The sequence below is a fragment of the Triticum urartu genome, chromosome 5A (genome assembly GCF_056163025.1).
Source record: "Triticum urartu cultivar PI428250 chromosome 5A, HENAU_Tu73, whole genome shotgun sequence".
NCBI lineage: Eukaryota > Viridiplantae > Streptophyta > Magnoliopsida > Poales > Poaceae > Triticum > Triticum urartu.
In genome coordinates this window covers 574335696-574358393 of record NC_141877.1, presented here as the reverse complement: position 1 = coordinate 574358393, position 22698 = coordinate 574335696, and the positions used below count along the sequence as shown (strand labels likewise).

Below are 22698 nucleotides of genomic sequence, written 5' to 3'. Positions count from 1 at the left end.
GTTGGTTGGCAATTTTACATTCGGACCACTTATTTTATTTTATTTTATTTTTACATTCGGACAGTGATTGTGCAGGTGGTCCGAGAGGCTCTGGTTGTAGATGCTTCGAAGTGAGCCAAGTGGCCATGATTCAAACCAAAATCGTACTTCCTCTGTTTGAAAAAACTTGTTCGTCAAATGCATATATCTAGCATTAAGTTTGAGGAACAAACTTGGCACAAGTATTTTCAGACAAATGGAGTATTAAGCTCGATAGATTCAGGGCCTATTTGATTCCAAATAAGTCATCAACTTATAAGTCGAAAAGTGAAAAAAATGACTTATTTTGCCAAACAGACCCAATTTATAAGTCATCCCAACTTATAAGTCATAAGTTGCTTCACCCCAACTTAAAACTTATAAGTCACCCCTTTTGCATGGGTCCCACCACCTTTACATAAAAAAACAAGATGGAAATGTGTGGTCAGGAGTCTGTGACTTAGGGCATCTTCAATGGTTGTAAGATAGTTGTTGGTAGATTTTGCCACATAGGATTTTTGGTGATATGTCATACAATAAATGAGGAAAGAAAGAAAGGTTGTACGTACATGAATCAACACCCTTTGCACAAGCTCCAATGTAGAATGAGAGAGCACATTATTTATTATCTCATATCGTATTGGGCAAACTACATACAACCCATTAAAGTTGTTGTATGTTAAGGTGTTGGTTGATGACATGTCATATTTTATCAACAAGCTAACATACAAACTGTTGGAGATGCCCTTATTGAAACCAAACCAGCCCTCAATGATTCAGCACCAGGCAATAATAAATCTTTGCCAAAAAAAAGGCAATAATAAATCCACCTGTCAGTGACTCAACACGAGCAGATTCCAGAGTCTCCGACCCACTCCACCTCTTTCTCCACGCCAAAACTAAACTAAAAAGATTCATCTTCACCTAATCTCTCCCTCCTCCACCCACCCACCCCCCAGCCGGAAACCCTAGCCCGCCGTCGCCGCCGGCGATGGCCGCATGAGCGATGCCCCTCCGAGGAAGCGCCCGCCAGCCAGCTCCGTAGCTCGAGCAGCCGCCGCCGTCGTCGTAGCCGCCCTCGCGTCCTCCTTCGTCGCCCTGTCCCCTCGCTGCGCTCCGGCCGACGCGGGATCCAGGCCCGGCATGTCGAAGGCGAGGGTCTACACCGACGTCAACGTGGTTCGCCCCAAGGAGTACTGGGACTATGAGGCGCTCACCGTACAGTGGGGGTAAGGCGCTGACGTCACGTCCTAATCAGCAGCCATAGCTAATTTCTATGTTCACTTTGCTGATGGCTTGTATGCTCGTCGATTTCGGTCAGTGCTGGGTGTGGGTTATTCGTTGGGGCTGCAAGGTTAGGCGTGTGTTCAGTAGAGATTTAGTGAGGTTCGCGGATTTTTCTTCATCCCTGTCAATTGCAGGGTGTGATTGCTGATTAGGGAATTGCAGTTTGTCCGTGCGTGCGTGCACTCGAGAATACGAGCAATATAGTCCTCGTGTTCTTATAAAACCGTGTGTTAAATATTGCTTTGGTAGCTTCTGGCTTCTGCATAAAGCTTATGAAATTAAGAAGTTACTTTAGGCAAATAACCTTGAGTTAAAGATTGGTAATTGATATTCCCATGTCCCTGATCAGAAAGGTTTATTGAAGAATGGGGGTTTTCTCTGCAGTATTCTGCTTTTGACCTTTTCTAGCACTATCTTTCAGACTTTCACCCAATATTGTTAGGTATTCTACTTGAAGTTCATTTAATTCATTTGGACATGCCAAGATGTACACTGTCCTTACTAATCCACCTCTTTCCAGTAACCACTGTGGTCCTTCTAGTATACTTTAAATTTGTGCTGCGATCCTGCAGCAACTCCAAGCAACCACAATAATGTACTTATATTGTCCATTCTATTGAGATCATCAAAATGTTTTCGTAATGAATAGGCAGAGCTCCTGCTGGTTTCTTGGGAAAAAAATCATCATATTTGATGTACATCATGTGATACCAAGTGTATATTTGAACCTTCTAAAGACTGCTTTTGTTCAATTGATACACTTGTATTTTCTTTCTCTGCGTCAACTTAGGCCCAGTTCTTTTGACAACCTATGGCAGGTTATGGCATAAGCTGCACTCTCTCCAGCTTATTCTAGAAGCCGGCCTGATTTTTTGGGGGGCTTCTAAACTACGCTTCTAGAATAAGCTGGGGAGGGGGTAACTTATTTTGGCAGCCACCAACAGAATTGGGCCTTAGTTTGCTTCTGTTGTCAGTTATTTTGATTGTATATTTAAGTGAAAAAGCATCGTGATTAATTGTAGCTGATTTGCTGGCCCTCCTTGTTCCATCTGTACTTCATAAGAGACTGTAGGGAAAAAAGTGTGAATGTTTTCTACAACATGGTGATATGAACGTCTTTTCTAAGAATACCTGTCTTATCTTTGCGACTTCTAATCAGTAACGATTTACTTTATAAATCAACTCTTAAGATTTATCCCAGTATCGTTTTTGCGGTTAGTTTAATTCTCTTTGGCGAAAGGTAATTGAAACCCTAGCCTCTTACGCTTTTCATGTTTCCACCGAACTAATACCGTGCTAACCATTGCCACATCTCTAACCAGTGAGCAGGATGACTATGAAGTTGTCAGGAAAGTTGGAAGAGGTAAATATAGTGAAGTGTTTGAAGGCTTCAGTGTTAACAATAGCGAGAAATGTGTCATTAAGATACTCAAGCCTGTAAAGAAAAAGAAGGTACTATATGAAGCTTTTTAACTTATATTGAGATGTGAACTACTCATTTGCATGTTGAACTGTAGATTTTTTTATCCCAGTAAGAATCCTTTTATGGATTATACAGAACCAAAAGAGAGAAGTGCATATTACACCCCTCAACTCTAGCCCTAGTCTAATATACAACCCCCAACTCCAATACCATCTAGTTTACACCCCCCAACTCTCAAAACCAGGCGGAATTCAACCCTCCCCTCCCCGGTGACCGGTTTTGACCTGTTGACTGGGTGAACAGTAAATTCAAAAGAAATATATTTTAAAAAAATTACGTTATTTCACCGGCTGAACAGTAAAATTTAAAAAAGTTCTAATTAAATAATAATAAAATAATTTTGATTTTTTAAAATGTTGATTTTTTGTCCGGGTGAACAGTAAATTTCAGGAAAAAAAAAAGAAAACAAAAATTTCTGAATTATATTTGCATGAAACAGTTAACAGTTCGGGCTGATATATTTTTTGTTGAGAGACCACTGAAATGTCCAAACAAGCTGAAAATTGTCACAGACATCACGCGCTGAAAAATCGTCTACGCAAAAATAATTCGGTTTTTTTGGAAAAAAGTATTTTTGGAATTTACTATTCACCAGGTAAAAAATCGAAACTGCTTGTTGAATTTTATTTCCAACTTTTTTTTGAATTTACTGTTCACTCATTGGAAAAACCAAAATATTTTTTGATTTTTTTGTTACTGTTCACCCAGTCAACATGTTAAAACCGGTCAACGGGGAGGGGAGGGTTGAATTCCGCCTGGTTTTGAGAGTTGGGGGGTGTAAAGTAGATGGTATTGGAGTTGGGGGGTGTATATTAGACTAGGGCTAGAGTTGAAGGGTGTAATATGCACTTCTCTCAAAAGATTTCCATCAAGAGTAGAGCGCACAACTAAGAAATACGGGATAGGAACATAAAATAAATTGAGTAAACAGTAGTATAAAAATTTATAACTTCTCTAAAACTTGCAGAATTTGCTCGAGTGCCAGGTCAGTAGTATAAATTGAGTAAACAGTAGTATAAAAATTTATAACCACTCTTAGCCGCTTCTTCGTCACTTTGTGATGGAGACTTGTGAGTATGTCATCATACCTGCCATGTCTGAAAAAGACACATAAGGTGCTTGGCATCTTGGTCGCAAAATTTATCTGTTCAGGCAATGTACCTTTTGAGGAACCTGGTAGGGGCACTGCCCATTCACTCAGAAGCATGAAAGGTAACTGTAATAACAAAGTGACTTGTTTTTAAGGGGAACAAAATAAGAGAACTCACGAGCACCCGCATTGACCCCCTTCACCCATTCTCCTGGCTAAATCCCATTGGGCAACATATTCAATGGAAAGGGACACTACCTCCTGCAAAGTAACACGTTTTGTTGAGAAGAGCCAATAGGAAAACTATCAGATCCATGAAATGGAAAAGCTGATTGATGCCAGCCTTGTTTGATCATAAATCTGGATCTATTTTAATGATTAGAATAACCATCTGTTTGTTCATAAATTCCCAGAAAAGAGAAGATTAAGTCCATAGTTAATGCCTGCACATACATTATTCTTACCATGTCATGCCTTGCACTTCCGTTAAATAAAAATGCCTTTCTTGGTGATGAAGCTCTTAACCTACTTGTCATATGTTTATACAGATTAAAAGGGAGATAAAAATACTTCAGAACCTCTGTGGAGGTCCAAATATCATCAAGCTGCTCGATATTGTCAGGGATCAACATTCGAAAACTCCCAGTTTGATCTTCGAATATGTCAACAACACAGATTTTAAAGTGCTCTATCCCACGTTGACAGATTATGATATTCGCTACTACTTATACGAGCTACTAAAGGTTTTGTTTACCATCCTAACTTATTTTACTATGATATTGAACAAAACTCTTTGTCCTCTGGATCAGCAGAAAGATTTGTGGAATACCTTTAGATATCAAGGAATATTGTTCTTCGGGAAATGTTGAAATTACATATTAGTTTACTTATTTATGCTCCAATTACACCTGGTGTTCTAGATCAGTATCATTAATCCTAAGTCTCAACTTCTTGAAAGGTTCTCTGTGTAGCCAGCTCAAATGCATTAGCAACTAAAGTTCAGAATTAACGTCTGATAAAATAGTTGACCCTGAATTTTACTTGTGCTTTATGATCTAGGACTAGGATTTAGTGAAACACCGTTTTATGAAGTTCTAGTAATCTTAGAAGTGCTGGTTTCAAGATATTAGTGATTGTTGAGCATTTTTTTGTGCAAGATAAGTGCCAGGTCTCTGCTATATATTTTGAAGCCAAAGTCATGGTTTCAGACATGCAAGGATTTGCTTATTTGTGACATATTCCCTTTTTTGTTTATGGTTATACCATTCCAGGCATTAGATCACTGCCATTCACAAGGCATTATGCATCGAGATGTCAAGCCGCATAATGTTATGATTGATCATGATCTTCGAAAACTTCGTTTGATAGACTGGGGCCTCGCGGAGTTTTACCATCCAGGCAAGGAATACAATGTCCGTGTTGCTTCAAGGTTTGTGTAAATACAGTAAACTACTTGGTTGGTTATGTTATTTCTTACTACCCATAAAAATACTCCATCCGATCCAAATTAATTGACTAAAGTTGTACTCCCTCCATCCCGAATTACTTGTCGCAGAAATGGACAGGAATGGTTGTATCTAGAACTAAAAAACATCTAGATACACCCATTTCCACGACAAATAATTCCGGACAGAGGGTAAGTGTGCGTCGATTAATATGGATTGGAGGGAGTACCATTTTTCTTGCTCCATAACTTATTTGGATTGAACCCTTTTGATCGTTTGTATTGCGCGAGGATGACAATTTAAGAATATGACTTATTGTTGGAAATTGGCTCCAGAAGCAACATATGAGCAAATAAATTCACTCGATTTGAACCCTGTATTCCTGTTTGAGCTGCCTAATGTACTTCTTTCGGTGATGTATCCATGCTCTAAAATTTAAGCGATGAAGTAGCTCAATCATTATAATTATACGTAGAAATCTGAGCAAATTATATAAAAAAAACATGTTCTATCACTGCAAAACAATTTATTTTATCACTACAACATATTATTCATGTTAGCATGTTTTATTGCTTATTGGTCCATGCCACATGTTCTGATTTTCATTTATATTTCCTTATGTATGATTTTTAATATCTGAGCATAGCATTTTTTCCCCATTTAATCCAGGTATTTCAAGGGACCTGAACTTCTAGTTGATTTGCAAGATTATGATTATTCTCTGGACATGTGGAGCCTTGGGTGCATGTTTGCTGGGATGGTATGTATGGATTATGAATACCCGTATATGTTTCCTGGACTCAATGGGGTATTGACATCAGGTCCGTAACTGATTCATTTGCTACTTGTTTTCATGGCTGCAGATCTTCCGCAAGGAGCCATTCTTCTATGGCCATGATAACCACGACCAACTCGTGAAAATTGCAAAGGTGAGCCCCAGTTTGTTTCTGGCATCTCTCATATCTCTGGTAATAGAAGGCTTGTACTTCTTGCTAAATGTGTTTTAGTGATGCAACCCATGGTTTGGCCTTTTTGCTAAAAACCTTTCCATTACAAAACCTGTTTTCTGTAGCGTGCAGTGAGCACCATGTTCTTGAGTTCAGTTAGGGTTAAGATCGCTCAATCTGATTGGATAAGATTGTATTGTAAGAAAGACCTATCTCCTCTTTCAGAGTTAAGGCAGTTTGCTCAATAATCAAGGAATAAGTCACCCCTCATCTTCCTTTCCACGGTGGCTCCTTTCTGTTGAGGCCCATGGCTATGACCGCCCACTCCCAAATTAAAAATGCTCTGTACAGGACCCAATTTGCCGTTGAGATGACACTAAACCCAACAGCCAGATAACACACAGTGATATTTGTCCTAACTACATGTTTGGCAATGATTAGTCAAGGGAAACTGATTTTAATTTCCATTCCCCTGTTTGGCATGGGAAGGCAATTAGAGCTGAGAATTTAAGAGAGATTTAATTGCCCTTGTTTGGTTAGTGGGATTAGGCAAGGGAATACAAAGATTACAGCCGTACCTTCTCTTGCGCAAGTACGTAACTAACAGATCGTTCTGTTTTCCTGTCAATTCCCAATCCACTCTTCAATTACCAGGGACCCCCAGGGAAGAGATCTGAGGGAGTTGGGCCTCTTAATTCCCCTTCCTCTTCCCTCCTTAATTCCCAAATCCCTGAGCCAATCAAGGGATATTAAGTCCCACGCACCTTAAACTCCCATTCCCAACCTAGTCTCCCAACCAAACACGTTGTAAGGAGCTTTGCCTATGTTACACGTACCTTGCTCATTGTGTTCATATTTATGTACAGCCCACTTGATGCAATAAAACCACAATAACTTAGGGCTCCTTTGGTTCATAGGATAGGAATATCATAAAGGACAGCCCGGTGAAGGATAGGAAAATCATAGGAAGTGAGATGACATGTATCTCAGTTCCTATATGGAAACTGGAAAGAGATGTAATTTGATGCATTGGGTAGGAATTTTTCCATTGAGTCTAGGATAATGTTTTTTTTTCCTTTGAAATGTGAAGGATTGATTCCTATCCTGCATAGGAATAGGAATTCATTCCTACAAACCAAAGGGGTCCAAAGTATTTTTTCCTACAAAATTCCTATCCTTTAGAATTCCTTCAAAATTCCTATAAACCAAAGGAGGCCTTACCCTGAATACATGGATACTTTGTCCAGCATAATAGTGTCTTATTCGTGCCACTTACCATTATTCTCAGGTACTTGGAACAGACAGCCTGAATGCTTACTTAAAGAAGTACCACCTTGAGCTTGACCCTCAACTTGAACATCTTGTTGGAAGGTAAGCTGCATGCTTGGGGATGTTGATACCTTCCTCCTTTGTGTTTGAAGACCAGAATTCTGACCTTTCCATCATTCCATGTATGTCATGTGCAGGCACAGTAGAAAACCCTGGTCAAAGTTCATTAATGCTGATAACCAGCATCTAGTATCTCCCGAGGTTAGTTAATGACACTTGTATAACCATTATATGTTTGGTTGTGAGTTATTTGCTTGACTGCATGATTTCATGTGTATTTGTAGGCCATAGATTTTCTCGATAAGCTTCTTCGCTATGATCACCAAGATAGGCTCACTGCCCGTGAAGCTATGGTAAGTCAAAGACCGATAAACTTAATTACAATTCAAGACGATACTAGTTTTGTTTCTTGGACCTATCTTAGTGAAGTTGCTCTGCGCATGTACTTTCAGTTATTTGCACACATTATGTTGCGTGCTTTTGACCATATGTTGGTTGAGTCTTGCTTACCTGTTTTTGAGTTCCAATAAAATATTTTCACACATCCAAGGTTCTATAACTGACCACTGATCAGTAACAATCATTTATTCTTTAGAGTTAATATGCTGCAAACGTGTATGTAGGCGCATCCATACTTCCTTCAAGTGAGAGCAGCGGAGAACAGCAGGGCACGGCCACAATGACATTCAGTGTGAACCCTGCAAAGTGGTGGAACTATTACAATGGCAACTTGGTCCAACTATCCGTCCTATGACTGAGATGATGGTCTGAGTCGCTGTGCGTGGACAACCCAGAAAGAGCTTGTAACCTTGTATCTGTAAACTGCAGAGCAGACTGTGTATACTCCAGTGACAGTGGTTGATGAATGTGCCGACATGCATATCACCATTTCTGTAACAGGGTAAGTGAATTGTCTACATTGGGCAGTCCTAAGATCCAACAGTATTGGAGTTGCAACAGTGAAATGTATGGGTTATTTTTATTGGGATTAATCTGTGTTCTTGAAATACAAATGTGTAACATTAAAGACGAGTGTTTATTTGGAATTATCAAACATCAGTGGAAAAACCAGTATGCGTTGATATCTTGCAAAATTTCTCTGAGTTGTGCCTGCACATTACATAGCGAAAAACCCGTATGCACTTAGAAAAATTGTTGGACTGTTCACAGAACCCGTCCGAGTGTCTGACCATGCGACCCTAGTGTGCAGAGTGATGATGAGCCATCACGGAACAGCATCACGGAACAGCACACTCCATCATATCTTTGCTGTACTGCCATAGGGATTAACAATAAACGATGGTATACCTCTGCTCATACTAAATCAAACGTCTTTTAAGTTTGATCAAAATTGTAGAAAAACATACCCCCTCTGACATAATATTAATTTATTAATTTGAACTAAAACATCTTTTAAGTTTTAGTTCAAATTTGAACTAAAACCAACAACATTTATTTCGGATCAGAGGGAGTACCATTATCTACAACATAATATTAATTTATATACAGTTGATGTTCATATTTTTCTAGAGTTAGTCAAACATAAACAAATGTTTGACTTACGACAAAGCTATAAGTTCAGGTATATTCTGGGACGAAGGAAGTAGAAAAGAAAAGATACATGACCCAGCCACCAAGATTAGACTAACACGACTGTCAAATTAGCAGATGGAAACTGCAAGTTGTTTTTTCCCCTACCTCACTGGTTCATGAAGGCCGATGGAAATTGAATAAATGTAATGTACAGGTACAAGATGGTGTAGAAAAAAATGATTACTATGTATGTGTTGATCTATTTAGGACGTGGAGCCTCTGTTTGTTAGCCTCATTTACAGCGTCTTGTCTCTAATCCATTTTGTGGCGACCCATTTCTCTCCTTTGACCACTGGGCAGCTTCCATGAAGTGAAGTCTGCAGCAGCACATCGACAATAGAGTTAGAAATCCACAGACATATTTGGCTGTGGGGCCATATGGCACAGATATTAGAACAACATGTACTTTGAATGAAAATTTGTGACATGAAAGGCCATGCGAACTTGAGTGCCAAGAACCTACCGGATCAATGGTACCATTTAGCATAAGGGAGTAAAACAAGAGGCCATCCCCCTTCCTCGGTTTCACCTTTAAGCCGATGCACTGTTCGTAGTCGTAGCCTATGTTCATATTATCCCCATTCTGTAAATCAATAAAGAGTTCATTACAGTTCTACCCGAAACAATGCGTAGCAAAATTTCCTAAGTGCCCACCTCATATGGGAACATGGTTTCTCCACCTTCCTCGACATCCGTGAGGTAGAGCAAGAAAGATGCCACCTGTGGAAATGCAGTTAATGGTTTCTTAATTACATTCACCAATTGAATCAAGTAACTGAAGTCCCTTTTGTTCAGTGTTCAATCAAACAGACTGCGGACCAAAATATTTCTTAAAAGGACTGATGCAGAGTGAGTCGTAGTTGTGGAAAACCAAAACCAAGGAGATAAACAGAAAGGAATGCAGAGGACAGACTATGTTGAGATAAAACTTGTCATGTCGGATGTAGGGTTGTGTGAAAAAACAATATACATGTGTTATACACAGCTGTAAGCTTGGTAAAAAAACTTATCTCAAGTTGAAAAAAGTATTCAACATAGAGCTCCAATTTAAGCAGAATGCAAGTGAAACTAGAACATACCCTTTGACTTTTTTGTGGACCATATTGAGCCGGGTCAAATGCATCATAGTGTGAAGCATACTTCTGTCCAATCTCATACCGAAGGACATTAAATGGCTGCAACATATGACAAACGTAAAATCAGTGACATACTGTAACAGTGTTTTCTTAAATCAAAGAAACTTATCGGAAGGCTACATGGCACTACACAAACCTGGATGTTCAATGAGTATGAAAGCCGACAATTTAGCACAAGAAACAATCAATAGATCATTGCGAGAAAAAAGTTCAAGAAAAGATAAACAATCAGGTAAATGTAGGTAACTTTAAAACCACAACACCGTGCAAGCTTCCCGCTAATCCTACCTTGCAGAGAGTAAATTTACCTCTCCATGACTTCTTGGCATCATGGTAGCCTTTGCAATCTTCGTTTCAATTTCTGCAAGGGCTCCAGTTGGATCTTCTTCGGCACTAAGGAATGTGCCTGAGCTGTTTGGCAATTTGATACAACCATTAGCTCATTGCAGAATTAGATAAGGTTGTAAGCATTTAGTTTTTGTAACAACAAGAGGCATAAATTACTATACATCAGGATAGTGAATCCCAAACAAGAGTAGTACTTCTGTACAAGAGTTTGAGCTTTTGTAAAAATGGTAGCTATTTCACGGGTTGAAATAGGACAAAAACCATGATGAACACCCCTAATAAGAATATCAAAATGAAGTATACACTCAGCACTCCTATATGTCAACACTCTAGTAAACCGTGTGGGTTTTACACCATCACATCGTTTTGTCCCCTTCCCATTTTTTGACGCCTAGGTGGCCAATATCACACCAAGCATCACCAGCTTTGTCAGATTTTCCATGTGCCCTGCAAAACCTCACATGGACTCGGGTAAACCCAGCTTCTGTTTTCCCTCTTTTCTTTGCAACCAGGGTCTCCCAATGTCAAGCTCTGGTGCCTACTCTCCCCATATCTTCAACCTCAAATATCAAAGTTATCTGCTAAGGGTAATCATGAACTTACAGTAACAAATAAGATTGGAGATTTGGCACAAAAATATATAAGAAAAATATCCCATCTTATCAAGCCCATTGAAAACAAAGCACAGATCTGATATCGCTGTGCATTTGGCACCTCACAATCCCTAATAAAATGTTTCAAAATATCTAAATCGTATAGAGACTAGGAGGTGAGTATTTGCACAACAAGTCAAGGGTTCACCGTAGTAGTGGAGAGACAGCGTCAGTATTAAGAGAAGTAAACAATTACTAGATACCAGAACTGGACCGATTTTGTTTGCTTAGAATTTATAACTTACACTTAAATTATTCCATGTGATTCAAAATAGTACTCCCTCCGTTCCGAATTACTTGTCGCAGGTATGGATGTATCTAGATGTATTTTAGTTGTAGATACATCCATTTCTGCGACGAGTAATTTGGAACGAAGGGAGTAATAATTAACTGCTGGTCTCTAACAGTCTAACTCACTGGTCCAATTATCTAACCATTATGATGAATGCTCTGGGACTGTAAGAAGTTAGTGTAAGTAAAGATTTACCTTGTCCTTATTCCTTTGGTAGTCTCCTCGCTTTCTCCTTTCCTTAAGGCCAATGTTGATGGCCTAAGCCGTGCCTTCGCAGTTTTTACTACATTCTCACACTGTTCTGCTGTTGCAAATTGTGGAAAATATAATGCACGGGGTTGCCAGCTCAAAATCTGTTCAAGAGGATGAGAGTTACATTACTAAAGGAACATTGAGCAGATTCCCAAAGAAACTAAGAAGGGGTAAAGGCAGCATTGATGTATGTAGGTGAAATTGTGGTACAGGAAAAAGGAAATATACCACACGCAACAAGAAGGCTCAGCGCAACTTTTCAAAAGAATTTAGTGTTACCGTTCTTAAGGGCTAGTATAGTAGGTACCGAAGTTAGGAGCTGAACATGAGATTAAAATCCACAGTACACATATGATTTTTTTCCTCAACTTTTTGTACATGCACGTAAGTCAACATTTTGTAGCACCATAATTGTTTTATGAAATTCTCAAAGCGTTTGAGATTTGATTGTACAAACTCACGAAAAGATGCATATGGACATATGTTAATATTATACTTTCCGGATATGAAATGCGTGCATAGGAAGTGACCGGGCACCCATTTGTTAGGTACATGGGTCGCAGGAATGAAAACTAGCAGTTCCATCTTTCATTCGCAATGATGTCCTTCAAGTAACCAATTGCCAATGCAATTCTCCGACAAACAGATGACACTAGCTGTAGCTGGTAACAAAAATCAGATAAACAGTGTCCTTTTCCTGTAACAACTTCCTTTGAATAAGCTATTTCCCACGCAATTGGCCAATACCACAACTAATAGGAACCTAGGTAAACCACATAAGAGTCCTGAAGACTCACGGAAGAGGCGGAAATGCGGGGTTACAGACGCTATGTAATGCTCACAGAATCTACATGTCTTGCATTTGCTGGTAATGTCATCAGGCGCAAAGATTGTGACATTCCACATGTGTAACGATATTCAGTTAGGAATGTAAGGTACACCCAAGACCATGATAATTGCATGGGAGCTAAACTAACAACCGGCAGTTGAGTTGCCCACAAAAATGCTACGTATCAAATCAAACTATTCACACTAAATCCGTTGTGCAGACAGTAGATACAGTATTCCAAATCGGAGGTACTTTGCACCGACAAATCGCTCAACTGCAGTCTGCAAGTGACCCTCAGAACAGACCACTCTGGCAAATTGCCACCAAATGCACCGCGCATCCTCACCAAAAATTTCACGAACGCCAGCATCCCTCGTCCCCAATGCCAATCAGTGGTCACTGACACCCCCCTTATAGACTAAAATGGCAATGCGACGAAGGGAATCGGGACGAGGCGTGACCTGGTAAGGGATCAAGGAGGGCGTGGGCTCGCCGGACTCCCCGTACGCCATCTCCGGCCAGACCGCCTCCATGAGCCGCTCCCTCCGCAGCGGCCGCTCCACGTCCTCCTCCCCCTGCGGATCCTGCCACGGAAACAACCGCCAGAGCCACCCCAGATCAGAGGCCCGCGCGTGCGCGCGACGAAACGAATCTGCGGGCCGGGGCGGCCGCGTTAGTTACCTGGGTGAAGAGGAGGGAGCCGAGGAAGCCGGCGAGGAAGAAGAGGGAGCAGGAGAGGAGCACCACGGGGAGCCGCAGCCGCGTCCGCATCAGCCCGCCGCCTCCCCCGCCGCCGCTCCTGATGGCTCCGCCGCCCTTCATGGCCGCTGGTGCCTCTCGCGCCTGGCGTAGCGTGTTGGTTGGGTGGGGGGAAGCGGGAGAGGGAGACGACGAGGACGGAGAGGGGAGCTCGGGAGGAGGCGAGTCTTCTCTGGGCGGTCGTGGAATGGCTGCTGAAATTGATGAGCGAGCGAGCGTACGATTGGTTTGTTTGTTATACGGGGGCCGTGCGCTGATCTCAGACGCGTGCATGCGAGTCAATAAGTGTGGCGGTAATTAAAAGTGGCCGTTGTATAATTTACATCATCATGTAGAAAACTCCAATTTTAATAGATGATGTATATTTGTGATGTAAAAACTAGCCAGTTCAACTACTACTTCAATTGAAACATAGCAAGTTCAACTACTATTTCATTTGAAACATAATTAAACATAATTCGAATTAAAAATAAATTATATGACTACACTACTAATTCAAACTACTCCCTCATTTCCGGTTTATAGGGGTATCTCAAAATTTTAGTTTTTCCATTTTATAAGTCTCAATTTGGTTGTTCTCCATCACATGTTCAGACTTCAAGATGCATTAAATCATTGCATGCAAGTATTAAGAGAAAACTGACCAATGCATGCATTGCAATTAATGCATTCGTAAACATAATTTTTTGAGGAAAACAAGAGCATTAATTGGGTGCTTTTGCAAACTACAAAAAATATTCCACCACTCATCATCTACCTTGGTTGGTGAGATTTTTGAATTGAGCCTTATAAACCGAAAAGGAGGAAGTACTACTCATTATCGGAGCTCTTGAAATGCTCCCAGAACTCATCCTTGTCCGGGTCGTCGCACTCCTCGTCCTCCTCCTCCGAGTCGCCCCAGTCCCCGGACTCAAGACTCGACATGGATCACCGTCGAAGGGTCGGCCTCGTCCTCATTATTCACCCCCTTATTCTTTGGCTCGGTCTCACGCTTCCAGTAGAACTCGCGCTCGGCCTGGAGATGCTCCACGCGAACCTTGCCATCGCCGCCTCGGCCTCCGGCACGAGGAACTCCATAGCTGCCCAGGTCTCAATCTCTGGGAAGTTGAGCTCTGTCCTCGGCCTCCCGGCACACCACGCTGCCATGTCGTATGCATGCGCGGCCATGTCGATGGTGCGGTACATGCCGAGCCAGAAGCGGTGACCCTCGTCGTAGAATTCGACACCGAAGTTGCCGGACGGCTTTGGCCGCACTCTGAAGAGACCCGTCTTGCTCTTCGGGACCTTCTTCAGCGGCATGGCGGCGGCAGCGCGGCCTTCGAATCAGGCATTGGCGGTGCGGCGCGATTCAAACGGTTTGCTGGCGAACGGCGATGGTGGGGGCAGGGCAGGGGCTTGGTGGTGGCGAATTGAACGACAGCGGTGGCAAATCAGGTCGAATTCGAGGAGTGCAACGGCGGGTGGTGGTGGGGTTGGGGCTGGGCGAGGCTTTGGCCGTGGCGAATCGGGGGACAGCGGCAGTGGCAAATCGGGCCTGATTCGAGGCGGGCGACGACGGAGGAGTGGCGGAACCAGCGCGCGGGGGTGGTTGGTCGCCGAATCTAGCACGGGCGACAACGGCGTGGTGCAGTGGGCGGGCGGGTGACGACGGCAGCGCGACGGACGGAGTGAGGAAGAAGATGCGCGGTGGGTGGGGGGGATGAAAGGCAGTTGGGCGTTGGCATGCAACCAACCGTTTTACATCAACTGGGAGGTGGAGATGCAAATTTGCATCTCCAGGTGTTGTATTTTACATCACTTGGGCAGGGTGATGCTTTTTTTTTTTGCATCTACATCATCGGTTGGAGGTGAGTTTTTAGGCCCCAAAGATGCAAAAGTTATTGACACAAACAATCAGAACCAACTGTAGGAGCCTTTTTAAATACTTCTGATCTGCTCCTATTTATCTTCAATCATGACAGTACAACGAACACCAGAAATAATAAATACATCCAGATTCGTAGACCATCTGGCGACGACTACAAGCACTGAAGCTAGCCGAAGGCGTGCCGCCGCCATTGCCTCTCCCTTGCCGAAGTGTTGTAGTGGACCATCAAGAAGTCGTTGGGCTATGGTCTCGTAGGACTAGCGCACCAGAACAGCAACCGTCGCCGATGAAGAGTAGCGTAGATCGAAAGGATCCACCTGAAAACACACTAACGTAGACTAACGACAAACAGATCCGAACAAATCCATCAAATACAGATCCGCTAGAGACAAACCTCCACATGCCCAGCGACGATGCTATTTCAACCCTAGCCGCCACTACCAAGTTTCTCCCAAATGTCGCTGCATTGGCCCTCCTCCTTTGTCTCCATCTGGTGGTCTCATCGACAGCAAGAGGAGTGGGGACCCGTCCTTCCATTCATTTTTCTCCTTAGATTTTGTTTCCCTAGCGACATCATCGAGGTGGTGGCATCGATGTCGTGCTGGAATAAGGTCTCTCGAATCAGGTGCCGATGAAGGGCATTGATACGTCCATTTTGCATCATGTTTTCCTACTGTTATTTCTTATGTTTTGGGTCATTATTTCACTTTATGATACTATTCTTCTGACATTTTTCTCTTATTTTGCAAGTTTCACATGAAGAAGAAGATTGCCGGTAGCTAGAATTCTGGACCAAAAATGGCTACAAAAGAGATAGCTATTATGCACAACTCCAAATGTCCTGAAAATTTATGAAAAATTGTTTTGGAACATGTAAAAATTATTGGCGAAGGAAACATTGAAGGAAATATGCCCTAGAGGCAATAATAAAGTTATTATTTATTTCCTTATATCATGATAAATGTTTATTATTAATGCTAGAATTGTATTAACCGGAAACATGATACATGTGTGAATACATAGACAAACAGAGTGTCACTAGTATGCCTCTACTTGACTAGCTCGTTGATCAAAGATGGTTATGTTTCCTGGCCATAGACAAAGAGTTGTCATTTGATTAACGGGATCACATCATTAGGAGAATGATGTGATTGACTTGACCCATTCCGTTAGCTTAGCACTTGATCGTTTAGTATGTTGCTATTGCTTTCTTCATGACTTATACATGTTCCTATGACTATGAGATTATGCAACTCCCGTTTACCGGAGGAACACTTTATGTGCTACCAAACGTCACAACGTAACTGGGTGATTATAAAGGTGCTCTACAAGTGTCTCCGAAGGTACTTGTTGGGTTGGCGTATTTCGAGATTAGGATTTGTCACTCCGATTGTCGGAGAGGTATCTCTGGGCCCACTCGGTAATATACATCACTTAAGCCTTGCAAGCATTGTAACTAATGAGTTAGTTGTGGGATGATGTATTACAGAATGAGTAAAGAGACTTGCCGGTAACGAGATTGAATTAGGTATTGAGATACCGATGATCGAATCTCGGGCAAGTAACATACCGATGACAAAGGGAACAACGTATGTTGTTATGCGGTTTGACCAATAAAGATCTTCGTAGAATATGTGGGAGCCAATATGAGCATCCAGGTTCCGCTATTGGTTATTGACCGGAGACGTGTCTCGGTCATGTCTACATAGTTCTCGAACCCGTAGGGTCTGCACGCTTAAAGTTCGATGACGGTTATATTATGAGTTTATGTGTTTTGATGTACCGAAGGTAGTTCGGAGTCCCGGATGTGATCACGGACATAACGAGGAGTCTCGAAATGGTCGAGACGTAAATATCGATATATTGGACAACTATGTTCGGACACCGGAATGGTTTCAGGGAGTTTCGGGCATATACCGGAGTACCAGGGGGTTACCGGAACCCCCCGGGGAGACTAATGGGCCTATTGGGCCCTAGTGGGGAAGAGGAGGGGCGGCCAAGGGCATTCGCGTGCCCCCTTCCCCCCAGTCCGAATTGGACAAGGAGGGGGGCGGCGCCCCCCTTTCCTTTCCCCCCCTCTCTCGTTCCCTCTCCTCTCCTACTTCCACATGGAAGGGGGAGTCCTACTCCCGGTGGGAGTAGGACTCCTCATGGGGCGCGCCTAGGGTGGCCGGCCCCCTCCCCCTCCTACACTCCTTTATATACAGGGAGGGAGGCACCCCTTGGAGACACAACAATTGATCTCTTGGATCTCTTAGCCGTGTGCGGTGCCCCCCTCCACCATAATCCACCTCGATAATATCGTAGCAGTGCTTAGGCAAAGCCCTGCGTCGCTAGAACATCATCATCGTCACCACGTCGTCGTGTTGACGGAACTCTCCCTCAAAGCTCGGCTGGATCGGAGTTCGAGGGACGTCATCAAGTTGAACGTGTGTAGAACTCGGAGGTGCCGTGCGTTCGGTACTTGATCGGTCGGATCATGAAGACATACGACTACATCAACCGCGTTGTGCTAACACTTCTGCCTTCGGTCTACGAGGGTACGTGGACACACTCTCCCATCTCGTTGCTATGCATCACCATGATCTTGCATGTGCGTAGGAATTTTTTTGAAATTACTACATTTCCCAACAGTGGCATCCGAGCCAGGTTTTATGTGTTGATGTTATATGCACGAGTAGAACACAAGTGAGTTGTGGGTGATACAAGTCATACTGCTTACCAGCATGTCACACTTTGGTTCGACGGTATTGTTGGATGAAGCGGCCCGGACCGACATTACGCGTACGCTTACGCGAGACTGGTTCTACCGACGTGCTTTGCACACAGGTGGCTGGCGGGTGTCAGTTTCTCCAACTTTAGTTGAACCGAGTGTGGCTACGCCCGCTCCTTGAGAAGGTTAAAACAACACTAATTGACGAACTATCATTGTGGTTTTGATGCTTAGGTAAGAACGGTTCTTACTTAGCCCGTAGCAGCCACGTAAACCTTGCAACAACAAAGTAGAGGACGTCTAACTTGTTTTTGCAGGGCATGTTGTGATGTGATATGGTCAAGACATGATGCTATATTTTATTGTATGAGATGATCATGTTTTGTAACCGAGTTATCGGCAACTGGCAGGAGCCATATGGTTGTCGCTTTATTGTATGCAATGCAATCGCCATGTAATGCTTTACTTTATCACTAAGTGGTAGCGATAGTCGTAGAAGCAATAGTTGGCGAGACGACAACGATGCTACGATGGAGATCAAAGGTGTCGCGCCGGTGACGATGGTGATCATGACGGTGCTCCGGAGATGGAGATCACAAGCACAAGATGATGATGGCCATATCATATCACTTATATTGATTGCATGTGATGTTTATCTTTTATGCATCTTATTTTGCTTTGATTGAAGGTAGCATTATAAGATGATCTCTCACTAAATTTCAAGATAAAAAGTGTTCTCCCTGAGTATGCACCGTTGCCAAAGTTCGTTGTGCCCAGACACCACGTGATGATCGGGTGTGATAAGCTCTACATCCATCTACAACGGGTGCAAGCCAGTTTTGCACATGCAGAATACTCAGGTTAAACTTGACGAGCCTAGCAGATGCAGATATGGCCTCGGAACACTGAGACCGAAAGGTCGAGCGTGAATCATATAGTAGATATGATCAACATAGTGATGTTCACCATTGAAAACTACTCCATTTCACGTGATGATCGGTTATGGTTTAGTTGATTTGGATCTCGTGATCACTTAGATGATTAGAGGGATGTCTATCTAAGTGGAGTTCTTAAGTAATATGATTAATTGAACTTAAATTTATCATGAACTTAGTACCTGATAGTTTTTTGCATGTCTATGTTTGCTGTAGATAGATGGCTCGTGTTGTTGTTCCGTTGAATTTTAATGCGTTTCTTGAGAAAGCAAAGTTGAAAGATGATGGTAGCAATTACACGGATTGGGTCCGTAACTTGAGGATTATCCTCATTGCTGCACAGAAGAATTATGTCCTGGAAGCACCGCTAGGTGCCAAACCTGCTGCAAGAGCAACACCAGATGTTATGAATGTCTGGTAGAGCAAAGTTGATGACTACTCGATAGTTCAGTGCGCCATGCTTTATGGCTTAGAACCGGGACTTCAACGACGTTTTGAACGTCATGGAGCATATGAGATGTTCCAGGAGTTGAAGTTAATATTTCAAGCAAATGCCCGGATTGAGAGATATGAAGTCTCCAATAAGTTCTACAGCTGCAAGATGGAGGAGAATAGTTCTGTCAGTGAGCATATACTTAGAATGTCTGGGTATAACAATCACTTGATTCAACTGGGAGTTAATTTTCCGGATGATAGCGTCATTGATAGAATTCTTCAATCACTGCCACCAAGCTACAAGAGCTTCGTGATGAACTATAACATGCAAGGGATGGATAAGACAATTCCCGAGCTCTTCGCAATGCTAAAGGCCGTGGAGGTAGAAATCAAGAAGGAGCATCAAGTGTTGATGGTCAATAAGACCACCAGTTTCAAGAAAAAGGGCAAAGGGAAAAAGAAGGGGAACTTCAAGAAGAACAGCAAACAAGTTGCTGCTCAAGAGAAGAAACCCAAGTCTGGACCTAAGCCTGGAACTGAGTGCTTCTACTGCAAGCAGACTCGTCACTGGAAGCGGAACTGCCCCAAGTATTTGGCGGATAAGAAGGATGGCAAGGTGAACAAAGGTATATGTGATATACATGTTATTGATGTGCACCTTACCAGAGCTTGCAGTAGCACCTAGGTATTTGATACTGGTTCTGTTGCTAATATTTGCAACTCAAAACAGGGACTACGGATTAAGCGAGCACTGGCTAAGGACGAGGTGACGATGCGCGTGGGAAATGGTTCCAAATTCGATGTGATCGCCGTCGGCACGCTACCTCTACATCTACCTTCGGGATTAGTTTTAGACCTAAATAATTGTTATTTGGTGCCAGCATTGAGCATGAACATTATATCTAGATCTTGTTTGATGCGAGACGGTTATTCATTTAAATCTGAGAATAATGGTTGTTCTATTTATATGAGTAATATCTTTTATGGTCATGCACCCTTGAAGAGTGGTCTATTTTTGATGAATCTCGATAGTAGTGATACACATATTCATAATGTTGAAGCCAAAAGATGCAGAGTTGATAATGATAGTGCAACTTATTTGTGACACTGCCGTTTGGGTCATATTGGTGTAAAGCGCATGAAGAAACTCCATACTGATGGACTTTTGGAATCACTTGATTATGAATCACTTGGTACTTGCGAACCATACCTCATGGGCAAGATGACTAAAACGCCGTTCTCCGGAACTATGGAGCGAGCAACTGATTTTTTGGAGATCATACATGCTGATGTATGTGGTCCAATGAATGTTGAGGCTCGCCGCGGGTATCGTTATTTTCTCACCTTCACAGATGATTTAAGCAGATATGGGTATATCTACTTAATGAAACATAAGTCTGAAACATTTGAAAAGTTCAAAGAATTTCGGAGTGGAGTTGAAAATCATAGTAACAAGAAAATAAAGTTTCTACGATCTGATCGTGGAGGAGAATATTTGAGTTACGAGTTTGGTCTACATTTGAAACAATGCGGAATAGTTTCGCAACTCACGCCACCCGGAACACCACAGCGTAATGGTGTGTCCGAACGTCGTAATCGTACTTTACTAGATATGGTGCGATCTATGATGTCTCTTACTGATTTACCGCTATCATTTTGGGGTTATGCTTTAGAGACGGCCGCATTCACGTTAAATAGGGCACCATCAAAATCCGTTGAGATGACACCTTATGAACTATGGTTTGGCAAGAAACCAAAGTTGTCGTTTCTTAAAGTTTGGGGCTGTGATGCTTATGTGAAAAAGCTTCAACCTGATAAGCTCGAACCCAAATCGGAGAAATGTGTCTTCATAGGATACCCAAAGGAAACTGTTGGGTATACCTTCTATCAAAGATCCAAGGCAAGGCATTCGTTGCTAAGAATGGATCCTTTATAGAGAAGGAGTTTCTCTCGAAAGAAGTGAGTGGGAGGAAAGTAGAACTTGATGAGGTAACAATACCTGCTCCCTTATTGGAAAGTAGTTCACGATGTCTACTACACAACCTTCTTCTTGTAGACGTTGTTGGGCCTCCAAGTGCAGGCGTTTGTAGGACAGTAGCAAATTTTCCTCAAGTGGATGACCTAAGGTTTATCAATCCGTAGGAGGAGTAGGATGGACATGGTCTCTCTCAAGCAACCCTGCAACCAAATAACAAAGAGTCTCTTGTGTCACCAACACACCCAATACAATGGTAAATTGTATAGGTGCACTAGTTCGGCGAAGAGATGGTGATACACGTGGTATATGGATAGTAGATAAAGGTTTTTGTAATCTAAAAATATAAAAACAGCAAGGTAACTAATGATAAAAGTGAGCACAAACGGTATTGCAATGTGTTGAAACAAGGCCTAGGGTTCATACTTTCACTAGTGTAAGTCCTCTCAACAATAATAACATAATTGGATCACATAACTATCCCTCAACATGCAACAAAGAGTCACTCCAAAGTCACTAATAGCGGAGAACAAACGAAGAGATTATGGTAGGGTACGAAACCACCTCAAAGTTATTCTTTCCAATCAATCAGTTGGGCTATTCCTATAAGTGTCACAAATAGCCCTGGAGTTCGTACTAGAATAACACCTTAAGACACAAATCAACCAAAACCCTAATGTCACCTAGATACTCCAGTGTCACCTCAAGTATCCGTGGGTATGATTATACGATATGCATCACACAATCTCAGATTCATCCATTCAACCAACATATAGAACCTCAAAGAGTGCCCCAAAGTTTCTACCGGAGAATCACGACGAAAACGTGTGCCAACCCTTATGCATAGGTTCATGGGCGGAACCCGCAAGTTGATCACCAAAACATACATCAAGTGAATCACGTGATATCCCATTGTCACCACAGATACGCACGGCAAGCCATACATCAAGTGTTCTCAAATCTTTAAAGACTCAATCCGATAAGATAACTTCAAAGGGGAAACTCAATCCATTACAAGAGAGTAGAGGGGGAGAAAACATCATAAGATCCAACTATAATAGCAAAGCTCGCGATACATCAAGATTGTATCACCTCAAGAACACGAGAGAGAGAGAGAGAGATCAAACACATAGCTACTGGTACATACCCTCAGCCCCGAGGGAGAACTACTCCTCGTCGTCATGGAGAGCACCGGGATGATGAAGATGGCCACCGGAGAGGGATTCCCCCCTCCGGCAGGTTGCCGAAACGGGTCTAGATTGGTTTTTGGTGGCTACGGAGGCTTCTGGCGGCGGAACTCCTGATCTATTGT

General features: G+C 42.4%; 2 protein-coding genes across 3 annotated transcripts; one reads left to right on the top strand and one right to left on the bottom strand.

Moving 5' to 3' along the window:
* The first annotated feature begins 921 nt into the window (after positions 1–921).
* LOC125510673 (casein kinase II subunit alpha-2) lies at positions 922–8681 on the top strand. The gene is made up of 10 exons (XM_048675918.2): positions 922–1247; positions 2628–2757; positions 4427–4621; positions 5150–5307; positions 5993–6083; positions 6187–6252; positions 7559–7641; positions 7737–7800; positions 7884–7952; positions 8223–8681. The coding sequence occupies exons 1-10, from the start codon at positions 1018–1020 to the stop codon at positions 8280–8282; spliced, it is 1146 nt and encodes a 381-aa protein (XP_048531875.1). The 5' UTR covers positions 922–1017; the 3' UTR covers positions 8283–8681.
* A 557-nt stretch (positions 8682–9238) lies between these two features.
* LOC125510674 (2-oxoglutarate (2OG) and Fe(II)-dependent oxygenase superfamily protein) lies at positions 9239–13673 on the bottom strand. 2 transcript variants are annotated; one of them, XR_015602718.1, is made up of 8 exons: positions 13384–13665; positions 13164–13286; positions 11817–11974; positions 10617–10739; positions 10272–10367; positions 9847–9912; positions 9656–9775; positions 9239–9509 (listed from the first exon to the last, which is right to left on the bottom strand). XR_015602718.1 is itself a non-coding variant. In XM_048675919.2 (8 exons), exons 1-8 carry the CDS (start codon positions 13522–13524, stop codon positions 9429–9431), a joined length of 888 nt encoding a protein of 295 aa, XP_048531876.1. In that variant the 5' UTR covers positions 13525–13673; the 3' UTR covers positions 9239–9428. The 2 variants fall into 2 exon arrangements, 1 of the variants encoding a protein (XP_048531876.1); XM_048675919.2 differs by having other exon boundaries at positions 10637–10739; positions 13384–13673.
* Between the last annotated feature and the right edge of the window lie 9025 nt (positions 13674–22698).